The sequence below is a fragment of the Capricornis sumatraensis genome, chromosome 8 (assembly GCF_032405125.1).
Source record: "Capricornis sumatraensis isolate serow.1 chromosome 8, serow.2, whole genome shotgun sequence".
In the NCBI taxonomy this organism is placed as follows: domain Eukaryota; kingdom Metazoa; phylum Chordata; class Mammalia; order Artiodactyla; family Bovidae; genus Capricornis; species Capricornis sumatraensis.
This window is the reverse complement of record NC_091076.1, coordinates 43330757-43348440: the sequence shown is the minus strand read 5'-3', so window position 1 is coordinate 43348440 and position 17684 is coordinate 43330757. Positions and strand designations below refer to the sequence as shown.

Below are 17684 nucleotides of genomic sequence, written 5' to 3'. Positions count from 1 at the left end.
GCTCCATGCAAGCTGTTGGCCAAGATAAGACTTTTATATATTGCTTTCTACTTGGCAGAAATGTAAGCATTTTCTCAGGGCCAAAGAGAACTTCACATTCATTGTAAGGCATCTTGGTGTTTGGTGTTTAGTTGTTAAGTCATGTCATTTGTGACCCCATGGACTGTAGCCTGCCAGGCTCTTCTGTCCATGGGACTTCCCAGGTGAGAATATTGGAATGGGTTGCCATTTCCTTCTCCAGAACTTCTTAGGGCAGGTCAATGAATGAGCTCAAGCTTCAGGCTCAGGTCAAGGCTGGGCTCTGACATCATCCCATGGATTTATTATACCTGTGTGCATCCCTGGAGCACTGACATCAGCTTGGGATTTGTTCATAGCCTTTGTTGACTGAAGCTCCATCCATTCAAATAGTTTTCACGACATGTACCTAAGTCAGTTCCAGAAACCAGACAATGAAGAAATAGCTCAGATGGCTCAGCTCTATTCTAGTGGGAGAGTTTAACAGATCTGAACATCACTGTCTCATTCACAATCTCCCCAATATGCTGGAATGGGGGATGCTTGGGACACTGACCCTTAACCATTTGCAGAACAGGAATCTCTTTAAGACTCAGATGAGATTTATACGTATTCTCTCATGGACGATTTCCATAAAATTTTGCAAACAATTTCTGGGAATTCACAGTTGTTTAAAGACTTCTCAGTCATTACTAAGGTTGGATATTACAGTAATCTACTAATAAATGATCAGAATCGGCCCCTGAGCATACAAGCCAAACTCAGAAAAAAGTGGTTTGCAAATTTTCTGTTTTTTCCAATGAATCCACTGAAAGTTACAAGATAATTACAACTTATAATTACTGAGTGTGTGTTCTGAGGCAAACACTTAGCTAAATCCTCTACATTTTAATCCTATGAGGTAAGTAATATTATCATACTCTTTTCTAGCTGAAGGCTCAAACTGAGACTTACAAAAAAATGACTTGCCCAAAGATACAGCCTAATACATGATAGTCAAGATTCTAACTCAGTCTTCTGGACTTTAACTCCTAACCTGATACAGTAGCCTGCCAATTACAGTATCAAAATCAAAAAGCCCCTATTCTCCTGGAAATGTATTTGTAGGTACTGCATTGTTATTTCTCTGGAGTAAAAATTGCAGCTGAATCAAAGGCATTTCAACCTGGGCCATAAACCAGAGGAGACTAGGGTGATTCGGGGTTCTCCTAAAATGCTGGGGTCACAAGAGGAAGATCCTAAACAGGGGAAGCTAGGAGAGGTGACAACTTAGTCTGGCACACATAACTACAGATTGTTAGAGACTCAAATTCAATCATTGTTTTTAAGTCTCACAGAACTAGACTATTATCGGTATACAGTTCTTCAATGAAACCCTTGGGCAAGTGTGTTACAGAATTCTGAATTTTTGGCTTACAAAAGTATACAGTCATATAATGCCTCCAGCATACTGTGGAGCAGCACTCTTTAAACAATGCATTAATATTTCTACCGCAAAACATATGCATATTCACAGTTAAGTGTGATAAATGACGTATAGTCTCATGACACTGTGGGTCAAGTTCTGTCACTAGATAAGTTCAGAATGGCTCATGATTTGCTGCCAAGTGCATTATGAAAAAACTTATGGTTTTTAAGAGCTCTAAGCATTTTAGAATTATAGACAAGAAATATGGACCTTTACTATTTACCCCCAACGGGATAGATTACAGGTTGGCAAACTGTGCTCCACAGGCCAAATCAGGTCTGCTGTTTTTGTAAATAAGGTTTTACTGGAACACAGCTTAATTTATTTCGGACTTTCCTGGTGACTCAGTGGTAAAGAATCTGCCTGCTGGTGCAGAGGATGCAGGTTTGATCCCTGGGTTGGGAAGATCCGGAGTAGGAAAGGGCAACCCACACCAGTATTTCTGCCTGGAAAATTCCATGGAGACAGGAGCCTAATGGGGTCACAAACAATCAGACACAACTTAGCAACTAAATAACAACAAAAAGTCTCATTTGTTTAGATACTGTCTGTGGCTCTTTCACACTGCTCTAACAGTGTTGTATAGTTTTAGCTGAAGCCATCTCACAAAGCCTGAAATATTTACTATCTGTCCCTTTATAGCAAAAGTTTTCTGACCTCAACTGATAAATAGGGAGTCCACTGACAAATAAGGTTTAAGAGGCCCTGTGACTGCCCAGAGCTTCCCAGGTGGCTCAAGGGTAAGGAATCTGCCTGCCAGTGCAGGAGACGCAGGCAGGAGACTCGGGTTCAGTCCTTCAGTCGGGAAGACCCCCTGGAGGAGGAAATGGCAACCCGCTCCAGTATTCTTGCCTGAAGAATCCCATGGACAGAGGAGCCTGGTGGGCTACAATCCATGGGGTCGAAAAGAGTCAGACACACGCATGTACACATGCACACACGCACACGCACACACACGCATGCACACACACACACATACACACACACACACACGTTGATGCCTGAGCAGAGGAGACATGGAGAATCAACGTCAGATTAAGTACAACTCACTATTTAAAGCAAAAATATAAACATTATATTGTGGGTATTTGTAAGTAAGAGTATATAAAACAGACAACATGGCCTAAGAACAATAGATGATAAAGGCTGAGAATTCACAAGGTACTAGTACCTTCCAGCATTTCTACATTGCATAGGGTACTTTAGAAGCTTTGACTCTTCAGAACTATTTTAAACATCATTTCTTAAAGTGTCTTTATACAATGAGTTTAGCCATTGATAAAGGATAAAATAAGAAAGGATCAGGTCCTATCCAAATTACCTCCACATTCTCTAAAGCTGAAGCTAAGATTAAAGATTTACCTCACTTAGTTAACAAAGGAAATTGTCATTTTATTTCAGAGGAGATGAAAACCTTGCTGTCTTTTTAAGAAGCCTAAAGAAGTACTTCCTTAAACTTCTTGAAGTTCTTCCAAAACAGTTTTTCGTCATGCTGAGGTCAAGTCACCTTCTCACATGGGATTATTTTCTATTTCAGGTGTAAGCTTCAAAGTTTAAAAAAAAAGGTCTCTGAAGAGAAAGTGAAACAGACAAGCTTTTTGTTATTCTAAGTGTACTGTCATGGAAAATTCCACTGTCACTAATATGACAATAGGTACATTTTGGAGGACAGAAATCTGTTGCTTTTCCATAGCTGAATATTTATATTTTAGCTGAATAATTATTATATTCTTGTTTCTAAGGTATGAAATAATGAACTTCAAAGAAATGGGAAAAGATTATTTTGATTATATCAATGTTGGAAGCTGGGACAATGGAGAATTAAAAATGGATGATGATGAAGTATGGGCCAAGAAAAGCCACATTATCAGATCTGTGTGCAGTGAACCATGTGAAAAAGGCCAGATAAAGGTAAAACAGAGCCTGTGTCTCTTTCATTTTTGTTGTAAGTTCTGATGTATTCACTATCACTGAATGTTTTTAACAAGTTGAGACATTTGTTTTGCCTTTTCCACAGTAAGCTTCTAATGTCAAAAACATTTAATTCTTTTCTTATTAAGTCCTTTCAATACTTAGTAAAACCCAGAACAGTCTTAGTGGTTGGACTGACTGAACCAACTGGTGAGTCACGCTTACACCCTATCTACTCAGTAAGCCTTTAGAAGACATGCTTCCTGGGAATAAAGAGTTCACAGCTGGAATTCACATCAATTTCTAATTAACAACAAATATTTATCAAGCTCCTCTAATGTAATAGTTTACATTAGTGGGGCAAAAATAAGTAAGACACATTTACTCTAACAAGATTAATAGTCTTGATGAGGAACAACCATGTGGGCACAGAGAAGTAATGTTATATAAAATGTGATGACTTCATTAAAAGAAAGAAAATAAAAGGGAGGTTAAATAAGTTCCTCACCCCACTCCAGTTCTCTTGCCTGGAGAATCCCATGGACGGAGGAGCCTGGTGGGCTGCAGTCCATGGGGTCGCTAAGAGTGGGACACGACTGAGCAACTTCACTTTCGCTTTTCACTTTCATGCACTGGAGAAGGAAATGGCAACCCGCTCCAGTGTTCTTGCCTGGAGAATCCCAGGGACGGCAGAGCCTGATGGGCTGCCATCTATGAGGTTGCCCAGAGTCGGACACGACTGAAGCGACTCAGCAGCAGCAGCAAATAAGTTCCTACAGAAGAAAGAAACAAATGTCTTCTCAATAAAATGCCAGACACTGAACCATGAAAAGTGGATATGATATCGGAGAGAGATGCAGGGAAGTCATCACTGTATAGACGGAAGAACAACCAGAAAAGTACAGAAGTGGTCAGATTGTTCTGGAATAACAGTGAATTAAGCTAGGGTGCAGTGCTCTAAATGGTTACTGTGAAAGAGAAAGCTGCAATGATAGATTGAAGCCACATTTGTGGAGAGTTTTGGATACCATACTAAACAGGTTGAACTTATTTTTAACCAGGAGTCTGAAAAAATTTTGTCCAAGATGCTGACATATGAAGGTGAAAGTGTTAGTCACTCAGTCATGTCCAACTCTTTGCGAACCAGTGGACTGTGGCCCACCAGGCTCCTCTGTCCATGGGATTCTCCAGGCAAGAATTCTGGAGATCCAGGGGATCTTCTGGACCCAGGGATCTGCTAAATTGCAGGCAGATTCTTTACTGTCTGAGTAGTGAAGATTCATGAGAAGAGTTGTGAGAAATGAATAAAGAAAGAAGAGACAAGTTAAAAGGACACTGCAACAGTGATGACAAGGGCCCTGAATTATGGAAGAAACGGTGAGAGTGGAAAGTGGGTGGGGAGGTATTTGAAAGAAACATTATGGAGGTAGCCTTGATCAGCCCTGGATATCAACCATAAGGCAAAAATATTTACTATCTGGTCTTTTGTAGAAAAAGGTGGCCAGCTCCTAATATTCAGTGACCATCTGCATCTTGGCCAATCATCTTGCAATTAAACTCTTCATGTGAAACTCTTTTTAGACTCACTTAAAATATCAACTGTCCATAATTTCCAGCCCTTCCCATATAAAGATTAGCTTGTATAAATTACCACATGGAAGTGGTCTGTTTTGATCCTTCACAGCAATACAGTTTGAACCTGTAACTTCAAAATGTTGAATGACTGTTTCAAGAGATTTCTTTATATATGCTTTTCTACCCCTTTCTCCTGGGAATAACTTACCCAGTGGAAGAACTTAACTCCCTGTTACCATATTTTCAATACTAGTTAATTTTTTGTAATGTTTATATAGTCTTTTTTAATCCCAAATTCTATTTTCCTAATGAGATCTCATTTTCACTCCATTAAATATATAATCGAGGTTTGTGACATTGTAGAGGAGGCAGGAATCAAGACCATCCCCAAGAAAAAGAACTGCAAAAAAGTAAAATGGCTATCTGAGGAGGCTTTAGAAATAGCTGTGAAAAGAAGGGAAGTGAAAAGCAAAGGAGAAAAGGAAAGGTATACCCATTTGAATGCAGAGTTACAGAGAATAGCAAGGAGAGATAAGAAAGCCTTCCTCAGTGATCAGTTCAAAGAAATAGAGGGAAAAAATAGAATGGGAAAGACTAGAGATCTCTTCAAGAAAATTAGAGATACCAAGGGAACATTTCATGCAAAGATGGGCTCAATAAAGGACAGAAATGGTATGGACCTAACAGAAGCAGAAGATATTAAGAAGAGGTGGCAACAATACACAGAAGAACTGTACAAAAAAAATCTTCATGACCCAGATAATCACGATGGTGTGATCACTCACCTAGAGCTAGACATCCTGGAACAGGAAGTCAAGTGGGCCTTAGAAAGCATCAGTGCGAACAAAGCTAGTAGAGGTGATGGAATTCCAGTTGAGCTATTTCAAATCCTGAAAGATAATGCTGTGAAAGTGCTGCACTCAATATGCCAGCAAGTTTGGAAAACTCACCAGTGGCCACAGGACTGGAAAAAGTCAGTTTTCCTTCCAATCCCAAAGAAAGGCAATGCCAAAGAATGTTTAGACTACCGCACAATTGCACTCATCTCACTGGTGGCTCAGAGGTTAAAGCCTCTGCCTGCAATGTGAGAGACTTGAGTTCAATCCCTGGGTCAGGAAGATCCCCTCGAGAAGGAAATGGGAACCCACTCCAGTATTCTTGCCTGGAGAATCCCATGGACGGGGGAGCCTGGTGGGCTACAGTCCACGGGGTCGCAAAGATTCGGACACGACTGAGTGACTTCACACGCTAGTAACTGCTACTGCTACTGCTGCTAAGTTGCTTCAGTCGTGTCAGGCAAGAACACTGGAGTGGGTTGCCATTTCCTTCTCCAATACATGAAAATGAAAAGTGAAAGTGAGGTCGCTCAGTCGTGTCCAACTCTTTGCAACCCCATGGACTGTAGCCTACCAGGCTTTTCTGTCCATGTGATTTTCCAGGCAAGAGTACTGGGGTGGGATGCCATCACCTTCTGTGACACACTAGTACAGTAATGCTCAAAATTCTCCAAGCCAGGCTTTAGCAATACATGAACCGTGAACTTCCAGATGTTCAAGATGGATTTAGAAAAAGCAGAGGAACCAGAGATCAAATTGCCAACATCTGCTGGATCATCAAAAAAGCAAGAGAATTCCAGAAAAACATCTATTTCTGCTTTATTGACCATGCCAAAGCCTTTGACTGTATGGATCACAATAAACTGTGGAAAATTCTGAAAGAGATGGGAATACCAGACCACCTGACCTGCCTCTTGAGAAATCTGTATGCAGGTCAGTTAGCAACAGTTAGAACTAGACATGGAACAACAGACTGGTTCCAAATAGGGAAAGGAGTACGTCAAGGCTGTATATTGTCACCCTGCTTATTTAACTCCTATGCAGAGTACATTATGAGAACCGCTGGGCTGGAAGAAGCACAAGCTGGAATCAAGATTGCCAGGAGAAATATCAATAACCTCAGATATGCAGATGACACCACCCTTATGGCAGAAAGTGAAGAGCAACTAAAAAGCCTCTTGATGAAAGTGAAAGAGGAGAGTGAAAAAGTTGGCTTAAAGCTCAACATTCAGAAAACGAAGATCATGGCATCTGGTCCCATCACTTCATGGGAAATAGATGGGGAAACAGTGGAAACAGTGTCAGACTTTATTTTTTGAGGCTCTAAAATCACTGCAGATGGCGACGGCAGCCATGAAATTAAAAGATGTTTACTCTTTGGAAGGAAAGTTATGACCAACCTAGATAGCATATTAAAAAGCAGAGACATTACTTTGTCGACAAAGGTCCATCTAGTCAAGGCTATGGTTTTTACAGTGGTCGTGTATGGATGTGAGAGTTGGTTTATAAAGAAAGCTGAGTGCCGAAGAATTGATGCTTTTGAACTGTGATGTTAGGGAAGACTCTTGAGAGTCCCTTGAACTGCAAGGAGATCCAACCAGTCCATCTTAAAGGAGATCAGTCCTGGATGTTCATTGGAAGGACTGATGTTGCAGCTGAAACTCCAATACTTTGGCCACCTGATGCGAATAGCTGACTCATTTGAAGAGACCCTGATGCTGGGAAATATTGAGGGCAGAGGAGAAGGGGACAACCGAGGATGAGATGGTTGGATGGCATCACCGACTCACTGGACACGGGTTTGGGTGGATTCTGGGAGTTGGTGATGGACAGGAAGGCCTGGCATGCTGTGGTTCATGGGATCACAAAGAGTCAGACATCGCTGAGCGACTCAACTGAAATATATAACTGACTACACTTTCTTGATATGGCTTAAAATGGTCACTGAACAGCTTCCCTAATGATATCAACACCTCAAAGCATTGATCTGATTTGTTAATTTAGGGTCCATGAAAGGACACTTAGTCTGGCAAAGGGTCAATATGTCAGCAAATTTTTATTCATAAGGACAAGCATACTACTTCCAGGTTGTTCAAAAAGATTGGAAATTAGTCCAAAGAAGAATTGTCAGCACCTCTTGTATTCAAAATGAATGTAAAACAGAACATATATAACAAGTGAAAAAAAGTAATAAAACAAATCAGTTTTTAATGATCAGAAGACATTATGTTGTCCCTATCAATTCAAAAAAGATCATAAGAATTGGAATTCTTGGAAAAGGTCATGAGCTTTTCTGGTAAAAAACTGAAATTTATAAAGCCAATCAAGTTGAATCACAGAAAGTCAGCATATTTCTAAGAGGAAAAATGCAAGTGCTTTTGTTTGCCAGGCTGCTAAGAAAGAATCCTTCAGCATTTGAAATGTGCCTCCTTGCATTACAAAATCTAGCAACTGTCCCAATGACAGTTTTTTACCAAGTGTGGTTGAAAATACCCTGAAAATGAAATCCATTTCTCTATGTGGGTATTCATATGTATATCACTAATAAAGTAGTTAATATTTTAAAGTATTGTACAGTATACACGGGCTTCCTTGGTGTCTCAGATGGTAAAGAATCTGCCTGCAATGCAGGAGACCTGGGTTTCATTCCTGAGTCAGGAAGATCCCCTGGGGAAGGGAATGGCTCCCTACTCCAGAGTTCTGGCCTGGAGAAGTCCATGGATAGAGGAGCCTGGCAGGTTACAGTCCATGGGGTCGCAAGAGTCAGATGCAACTGAGCAACTAACACACACGCAGTTTACAAATCTTCATGATTCTCGATTCACTCAGCTGTGTTTGACTCCTTATGGACTATAGACCATCAAGCTTCTCTGTCCACTGAATTTTCTAGGCAAGAATACCGGAGTGGGTTGCCATTCCCTTCTCCACAGATTTAATCCTCAGGGGCCTCTAAACACAGGTTTTATTTCAAAAGCAGTAGTCTTGGTTGGAAGAAAGAGAATCGGCTGGAAGACTGCTCCAGGCTACACAATTATTTAGTGGCTCTAAGTAAGATGGCTTCCCTGGTGGCTCAGTGATAAAGAAGGTGCCTGCCAATGCAAGAGACCTGGGTTCAAAATCGGGGTTGGAAAAATCCCCTGCAGGAGGCAATGACAGCCCTGTATTCTTGTCTGGAGAATCGCATGGACAGAGGAGCCTGGTGAGCTACTGCTCTGTGGGGTCACAAAGAGTCGGACACAAATGAGCGACTGAACAACACCATAAGTAAGACTGGAACTTTGGTACCCCTTGATTCTCTTTCCTCCGCCTACTTCAAAATATCATGAACCCTATCTTGATATAAACCAATAAGGTTCAATATTTATGAACATGACCTCAAAGTCCAACAGGCATTATTTGATCTCTCATTTACCCACGTGTCGTGCAAACTCTCTGAGCTTTAGCCTTCTTCCCCACCCCCCAAAAAATGAATAAAATAAAACTAGCTACCTTATACAGAGCTATTCTAAAGTTTCAATGAGATGACACCATATGGCATGCACTAAATTACCTGTAAACAGTCAATATTCTTATGAAGGAAGCTTTAGATAGATGAAGTAGGTCTGATTAGCAATTTTGCCTCATTTATCTGGTTATTTTAGGGAAGGGATATTTCAAGTCCTTTTGTCATCATTTCCTACTTGTATTGTTGGAGTGCCAAAAGTCAGCACGAGGGACAGTACAGAATAGAAGAAAGGCGTGCCAGCTTACAACTGTGTTTGGCTACAGAAATCCAGACATTATTATCAAAGGTCGTTAACAGAGTCAGCATTTCAGACAAGGAATCTGAAGTGTAATCACTTCTGTGTCTAGTTTTTAATCACAGATTTAATTATTTATAGGAATGTTTAATGAATGCTGTCTCTATTCCACAGAGGCTATTCATGTACCAGTTGGTGGGGAAAAAAAAAGAGAGAGAGAGAGAGAGAGACCCATTTCTAAAGAATAACATCTGGGACTCTTTCAGCTGTTAAATTATTTCAACTATTTTCCATTGCCTTAAAAAAAATCAAACAGATGAAGAGGAATATAATAGTCTCAGTGACCTTATCCTTCTTCATCCCAAGCAAATCAAAACTACTAAAATAGGAAGGAATGGGATGAATTGTTGAGCCAGATTTTTAGTAGAAACAGTCTAAGAAGTGATCTCCAGAAAAAGCATCTTCTGCCTCTGAATTCAAAACAAATTCTTAATTGCTTTATCAATATAGACAGATGTTTTAAAACTTTCATAGACATACCATGAGGGGCTTTTTTTCCCTAACAATTCAACTAGTGGCGGGAAGCCAAGGGGAATCCAGAAAGCAAAAATTTGTAATTTGAAGCAAAGAAAGGCACAAACTCTGGGGGAAATTCAGTTACATATACACATGTGGAAATGTAAACATATTTACTTGTGAGCACAAATAAGTCACTTCATTAATACAGGTAGCTACAGCTAATTATCCAGAGATTTACACTTAATTTCATTCTTGACCCTGTCTCCAACCAGTTTTATGATGTTGGACTGGTTGCTTAAACTCAGCCTGTTTCTTTAATTATAAAATGAGAATGTCCATATTCATACTGCCTAACCATAAACATTTGAAATAATTTATGTGAAAGCCCCTTTCTGCTTTGTAAAGCAGCGTATTTGAATAAAAGATTGCTGTATGTTTATCTATGTGAGAAAAAAAATAATCAAAAATGTCGATGTTTGCCATAGGTGATCCGGAAGGGAGAGGTGAGCTGCTGTTGGACCTGCACACCTTGTAAGGAGAACGAGTACGTCTTTGATGAGTACACCTGCAAGGCGTGCCAGCTGGGGTCCTGGCCCACTGACGACCTCACAGGTACGTGCATCACAATGTCAGCATAGGCACCTCCCTCAAAACTCCGAAAGGACACAGATGTGGGAGGGGGTTACATCTCCAAGCAGTCCTCATCTTAGTGGAACTGTTTATGCAACAAAGAGTTCCCTTAGGAACAGAAGGCTTCCCAACACCTGGGCTCATCATGAAAATCTTGTATCTCAGAGAGAAATCAGCCTACATTCCTGCCTTCACCGCTAAACTGGACCAGAATCCTTATGCTGTCTACTGGGCATTTTCAGCCCATCTTCAGGATATTCCCAGAAGTTGCTAGGAAGGACCCCAGTTAACTGTGATTAGAGGCATAGAGAGAGAAACATTGGCCAGGAAGAGACTAAAATATGTCATGACACGTCTAAGGACAAAAAGATAGCACAGAATTAGGTAGAATTTGGTCTAAAACTCTTTGTTTCTCTTAGTGCTTATCCTTAACCTAAACCGGACACCTCTAACTAATAAGTTTTCAAATAATGTCAACACAGGGTAAGACTCATCTCTCCCTGGTCTGGGGGGTACTTTGGGAGGGTTGTTTTTTTGTTGCTGTTTTCGTGATGTTTTGGTTTAGGAGTTTTTTCCTCCAAAAATGTTAGGAAATGATTGTCATTGTCTTCTCAAAATGGTATTATATAGCTGTTTCTAATCTTTACAATATGAAAACAGAATGATACCTTCCATCTTCCCTTCCAATTTATTCAACAAACCTTTAGTAAATGCATTTTATGCACCTATTTGCCTACCACTGAAATATATAAAAATAAAGATATGCCACTCTCTTGTCAAGAAGTTAATGAGAGAGGCCAAAAGTAAAAGTGTGATTACAGTAAAGTAAAGGGTACAGATCTGTGAACAGAAAGTATTAGAGGGGACCTGTGAAAATAAGTTTTCCAGGAAAATAAGAGAAAAAGACATTCCAGGCAGAAGGCCCACCTGGTAGGTCAGGCCATCTAGTCATTTTACAATTAAGATGGATTTAACACAAACTCCTAGAGGCTAGATTATAACAGCATTGGTGTTAGACTCGATCCCTCACAGGACAAGAGATTATCCATGGTAGCTGTGTTAGCTTATTGCAAAAGCCTGGTTCTAAAAATCCTGTGATTTGGGGCCCTCTGAAACCAGCTCACATTAAGACTTTGTTTTCAGTGAGTGGTATTTATGCAGAAAACTTTTCTTTTCTAAAAAAAATTTAAAATTCTGATTTAATAAAACACCTAAGTACCTTGTGACAGCATTTGAGTCCTATTTTCACCACAGATGATGAGCTTTCTGATACTCATAAATCCCAGGGTCCCCAGAGCCAAGTTATGGCTGAACACAAAGTTTTTATTAAATTTAGCTAAACAGATGAAATGGAGCACACACACACACACACACAGTAAAAATGTAAGAAAAAAAAAATATAATTGGTTCTCTTGTGAGGGAAATAAAAATTGGTATTGGTGATCTTTTCCTTTATACTATTTCTTCTTCACTTTTTTTCTATTCATAACTTCTAATTTCAATATGGATTATCATCAAATTGAACAACTATTTCACAGATTCAACTATCTAAATGGCTAAGCACCTTGAATATGAATATACTGGTGTAAACTTTTGTCCTATGTTTGTAAAACTATCACAATGAAACACGGTCTTCTTTTTCATTCATTTAATAGAAAAGTATTTTATTATTACTATTTGCACTAGAATAATGTGCTGGATAAAACTAGGGTTAAAAAATAGACATGGTTCTATGTAATTTACCATCTTGTTGGGAGAGAGATAGGACTCTCTCCCTCTTCCTCCCTCCCCTTGTCCCACATACAAATTGTGTTCAGAACTATGAAGCAAAAGAATAAGCGTTTTTAGAAAATGAATATAGTAGGGGAGACATAATTTAAATTTGTGATCATAAAAGATTTCTCTAAAGAAGCGAAAATTAGTAGAGACCTAAGTGATAAATACAGACATAGCTATCAAAAAATGATGAGAAGGGCATTTCTGGCTAAGAGAAAAGGTCTATCTGTGGATATGCCAATGAGAAAATGATGTGATAAGAGATCATAAAGATAGCAGGGGCTAGTTCACATACAGCCTTATAGAACAGGTTCAGGATTTGCGTGTTTAATACTAAGTGCAATGAGAAACCTTTGCAGGGAGTATAGCAGAAGAAGAAAATATGATTGGATGCATATTTCTAAAATATTATTCTGTTTTCAGTGGGAGAGAATAATTTGGAGATGAATGGAAAGTGGAACCAGGGAGATAGATGGGGTGGTTACCGCTGGTTGCCACTGCAGGCACCAAAAGTTCTTGGTGTCTTGGGCTGAACAGTGCATTGGAAGATTTCAGATGCACTTCGAAGTAGAATCAACAGGACATACAGATGATTGGTTGCAGTGGATATTAAGCAAGGCTGCCCAATTTTCTGCCGTGACGACTGGAGAAATAAATGCTTTTTTTTGATAAAGATCAGTAGTTTGGTTTTAGACAAGATCAGCTGGAGATGTCTTTGAGATTATCAAGTATGAATTAATTTAACAAATTAAGGCCTTAGTGTGCGCCAGAAAATGTAATAGAAAATAGAAAAACTGGAAATATAAAATTAGTCTAATTTCCAAGAAACTTAATAATCTAGTGGGAGAAAAACATCTAAACAATAACCACTTCTCCTGGGAGAGGGAAAGAGTCTTATCTCTCTCCCAACAAGATGGTAAATTATATAAGAATTATGTGATTTTTAACCCTAGTTTCCCCAGCACATTCAGTTCAGTTCAGTCACTCAGTTGTGTCCAACTCTTTGCGACCCCATGAATCGCAGCACGCCAGGCCTCCCTGTCCATCACCAACACCCGGAGTTCACTCAGACTCACGTCCATCAAGTCAGTGATGCCATCCAGCCATCTCATCTTCTGTCGTCCCCTTCTCCTCGTGTCCCCCAATCCCTCCCAACATCAAAGTCTTTTTCAATGAGTCAACTCTTCGCATGAGGTGGCCAAAGTACTGGAGTTTCAGCTTTAGCATCATTCCTTCCAAAGATATCCCAGGGCTGATCTCCTTCAGAATGGACTGGTTGGATCACCTTGCAGTCCAAGGGACTCTCAAGAGTTTTCTCCAACACCACAGTTCAAAAGCATCAATTCTTCAGCACTCACCCTTCTTCACAGTCCAACTCTCACAACCATACATGACTACTGAAAAACCATAGCCTTGACTAGATGGGACTTGGTCGGCAAAGTAATGTCTCTGCTTTTGAATATGCTATCTAGGTTGGTCATAACTTTTCTTCCAAGGAGTGTCTTTTAATTTCATGGCTGCAGTCACCATCTGGAGTGATTCTGGAGCCTCAAAAAATAAAGTCTGACACTGTTTCCACTGTTTCCCCATCTATTTCCCATGAAGTGATGGGACCAGATGCCATGATCTTCGTTTTCTGAATGTTGAGCTTTAAGCCAACTTTTTCGCTCTCCTCTTTCACTTTCATCAAGAGGCTTTTTAGTTGCTCTTCACTTTCTGCCATAAGGGTGGTGTCATCTGCATATCTGAGGTTATTGATATTTCTCCTGGCAATCTTGATTCCAGCTTGTGTTTCTTCCAGTCCAGTGTTTCTCATGATGTACTCTGCATAGAGGTTAAATAAGCAGGGTGACAGTATACAGCCTTGACGTACTCCTTTTCCTATTTGGAACCAGTCTGTTGTTCCATGTCCAGTTTATAGTCCAAATAGTAATAATAAAATTCTTTTCTGTTGAATGAAAAAAGTAGACCATGTTCATTGTGATAGTTTTACAAAACATAGGACAAAAAGAATTACATTTGCATATTCACGACCAAGTGCTATATGGAAGGAATGAGCAAAGTATTATGGAAAAATGGAGAAGGGCACACCTAACCCTGGAGAAATTTAAAAAGGTTTAGTCTTGAGGCATAGTCTTTAAGTTGACTTTTAAAACAGTGAAGAAGAGGACCTCCCTGGTACTCCGGTGGTTAAGATCAGGCTTCAGCTGCAGGGGTCACAGGTTCAATTCCTGTCCAATTCCCCCTTAATTCAGGGAACTAAGATCCTACATGCTACATGGTGTGGCCACTAAAGAAAAAAAAATAAATAAAGTTAAAAACTCATAAAGTGAAGAAGATCATATTGGAAAGAGTATGCAGCATTGAGGCTCTGAACGGCACCATTCTCCTCATTTCTCCAAATAAAAAGTGAGTCATACAAACCCTCCCCTCTCCCTGGCCACCCATATCCAGTCACTCAGCAAGTTCTCCTATTGGCACTGCTAAATGTTTTTATCCCTCCTCTCCATTTATTTGTAAAACTTTTCCCTTGGCTAAGTTATCATTTCACATTTGACTATTGCAGTAATCTCCCAGTTTATTTCTCTACTCCCAAATTTGTGCTGCGTGCCTCTAAGTCTGTTTTTTCATCTCGCTAGTAGATAATGTATCCAAAATACAGATCTGTCCATTTTATTTAATTGCTCAACACTTACCAGTGTTTTCATAACTCTATGGGATATATCCAAGTTTTTCAACCTGGCATACAGAGTTCCCTCACCCTCCTATGATCTTTCTAATTTCATTCACCACCACTTTATGATTCTAATTTTACATTCTAGTATCAAGGGCTGCTTATAATTCTCATCTACACACAACACTATTTTATTCCTCCATGTCCATAAGTGTGTTACCTTCCCTGCCTTATTTACTTGAATAATTCCTGCTCACCTCTGCCTAGATGTCACCTTCTCTCTGATACTTTCGCTATACTTAGAAACTGATAAGTCCCCTATTCTGTATTTCTAAAGCAAATTCTGCTTCCCTCTTTACATTTTCAAACTGGATTTTAAGGTCCTATATCCTTATCTCCCCCACCCCACCCCACCCCATGGCTAAATCATTTAGTTTCTCAAGGACATAACTGTATCTCACTCATCTTTGCGTCCCTAGCACCTAACACCATGCCTGACACAGAGGAGGCCCTCAGTAAGTGTGTGTCAATTTGCAATAAATGATGGGGAATGTTAAAAAAAAAAAGAATATGGAAGTATTAGGGCCATCCTCCGAAGACAGCTTTAACTAAGGAGTGTGGACCTTATCCTATAGACTGTGTGGGGCCAGGGAAGTTTTTCAAGCAGAAGAATTAAATGACCTTCCTCTTGCTCCATGCATATGTGTGAGCATGTGTGTATATGCAGGGATGGGGGGAGAAAGTGGGAGGGGAGAAACGAGTGCTAAACCTGGAAAGGTCTCCACACTGACAGTACATGAAGTTTAACTTTTAGTTAAGATCTACAGCACTTTTCCAAAGACCTTACAGCTGTTTGCAGCTATCTCGTTGACTCTGATTTAAAGTCACTTGGCACCTGGCTCTGCTAGCTAAGCCAGAAGATTGCTCCGATGGCTTCAGCTATTCCAAAGCTTGTTACAGAGATGCTTGGGTCTTTCTTCTACCTACTTGGCTCACAGTTACCCCATTTCAGCCTATAACATGACAGCTCAGGTCACTCTGGGTCAGTGCCCTCATTGTGATAATGGCAACTAACAAACACACACATAATGTTTCCTGTGTGCCAGGAAACTTGTTTAATTCCGATACAACTCTGTAAGATTGTTAGCACAGTTAGAGATCTTAAAATTAAATAACTGCAAAAACAACTAGGAGAGGCAGTCAACTGACATTAATGTCTATATTATATTTAGCCATTTCCTTGTATATATTTACAGAAAGATGTTTGAAATGAACGTTACCTATTGTTAAGAAAATGGTTATTAGAGGTAAGACTGTGGGTTACTTGTCTGAATACACACATACAGATGCATATAATATTGTATTATGAGAATGTATCTTATCAATCCTCCTCCTCCTCCTAAGTCACTTCAGTCATGTCTGACTCTGTGCGACCCCATAGATGGCAGCCCACCAGGCTCCCCCGTCCCTGGGATTCTCCAGGCAAGAATACTGGAGTGGGTTGCCATTTCCTTCTCCAATGCATGAAAGTGAAAAGTGAAAGTGAAGTCGCTCAGTCGTATCCGACTCTTCGAGATCCCATGGACTGAAGCCTACCAGGCTCCTCCATCCATGGGATTTTCCAGGCAAGAGTACTGGAGTGGGATGCCATAATAAGTTCATCAAAATAAATGTGTGTGTGTGTGCATGCACCATCAGTCGTGTCTGACTCTTTGCAACCCCATGGACTGTAGCCCCAGCCAGGCCTTTCTGTCCATGGAATTTTTCAGGTAAAAATGCTTGAGTGGGTTGCCATTCACCACTCTACAGGATCCTCCTGACCCAGGGATCGAACCCACATCTCTCGGTCCAGGCAGATTCTTTACCACTAGCGCCACTGAGGAAGCCCCAATATCAGGCCAGCAGTATTTTTAATAGCCATCATAAACTGAAAGTAACCAGGAACCAAGAATTAGACAGAGAAAGAACAGAAACCTGGCAAGAAAACGACAAAGAAAAGAAAGAAGATTTTAAGTGGAGAATGAGGGCAGAACATAGACAATATTCCTAATTCAAGTCACTGTCATTAAGGACAGCAAGTAGTTTGTGTAACAATCTTCAGGTATCCATGTTGGCAGTGAAGAGGATAAACAGGATCGCTGCCCTCATAGTGATTATCATCCTAAATACTGACAAGTGATAAGATGCTGCGTGTCAACAGGTAAGACTAGAATGGTGTAGGGCCTGTATCATTGGAAGGTACTTGGATGAGGTTTAGAGTTGCCTCCTCAATGAACTGCTTAACCACGTAAGAATTAAAGGTGGAAGTTGGCCAAATTCAAATGAAAGAGAAGAGTGTCTGGGGCCTAGAATACAAAAAATGGAGGAGGAACTGAGAGCCTGGGGGAATGAGACAGGTAAGCCAAGCAAGGGCCAGCTCTTGCAGGATTTCATAAGGCATGGCAACTATTTTACAGTTTATTCTACAGGAAATTAAGACTCATTACATACATATTCATTCAGTCATGTAGTCATTCATTCAATAGTTATATAACTAG

General features: G+C 40.2%; 1 protein-coding gene across 2 annotated transcripts in view; it reads left to right on the top strand.

Moving 5' to 3' along the window:
• The window catches only part of GRM5 (glutamate metabotropic receptor 5), a 622492-nt gene that overhangs the window by 512817 nt on the left and 91991 nt on the right, over positions 1–17684 (top strand). For both annotated transcript variants that reach the window (XM_068978087.1, XM_068978086.1), the window contains exons 5-6: positions 3229–3397; positions 10553–10679. In XM_068978087.1, the coding sequence (XP_068834188.1) occupies positions 3229–3397; positions 10553–10679 (296 nt within the window). The remainder of the gene's footprint in view (positions 1–3228; positions 3398–10552; positions 10680–17684) is intronic.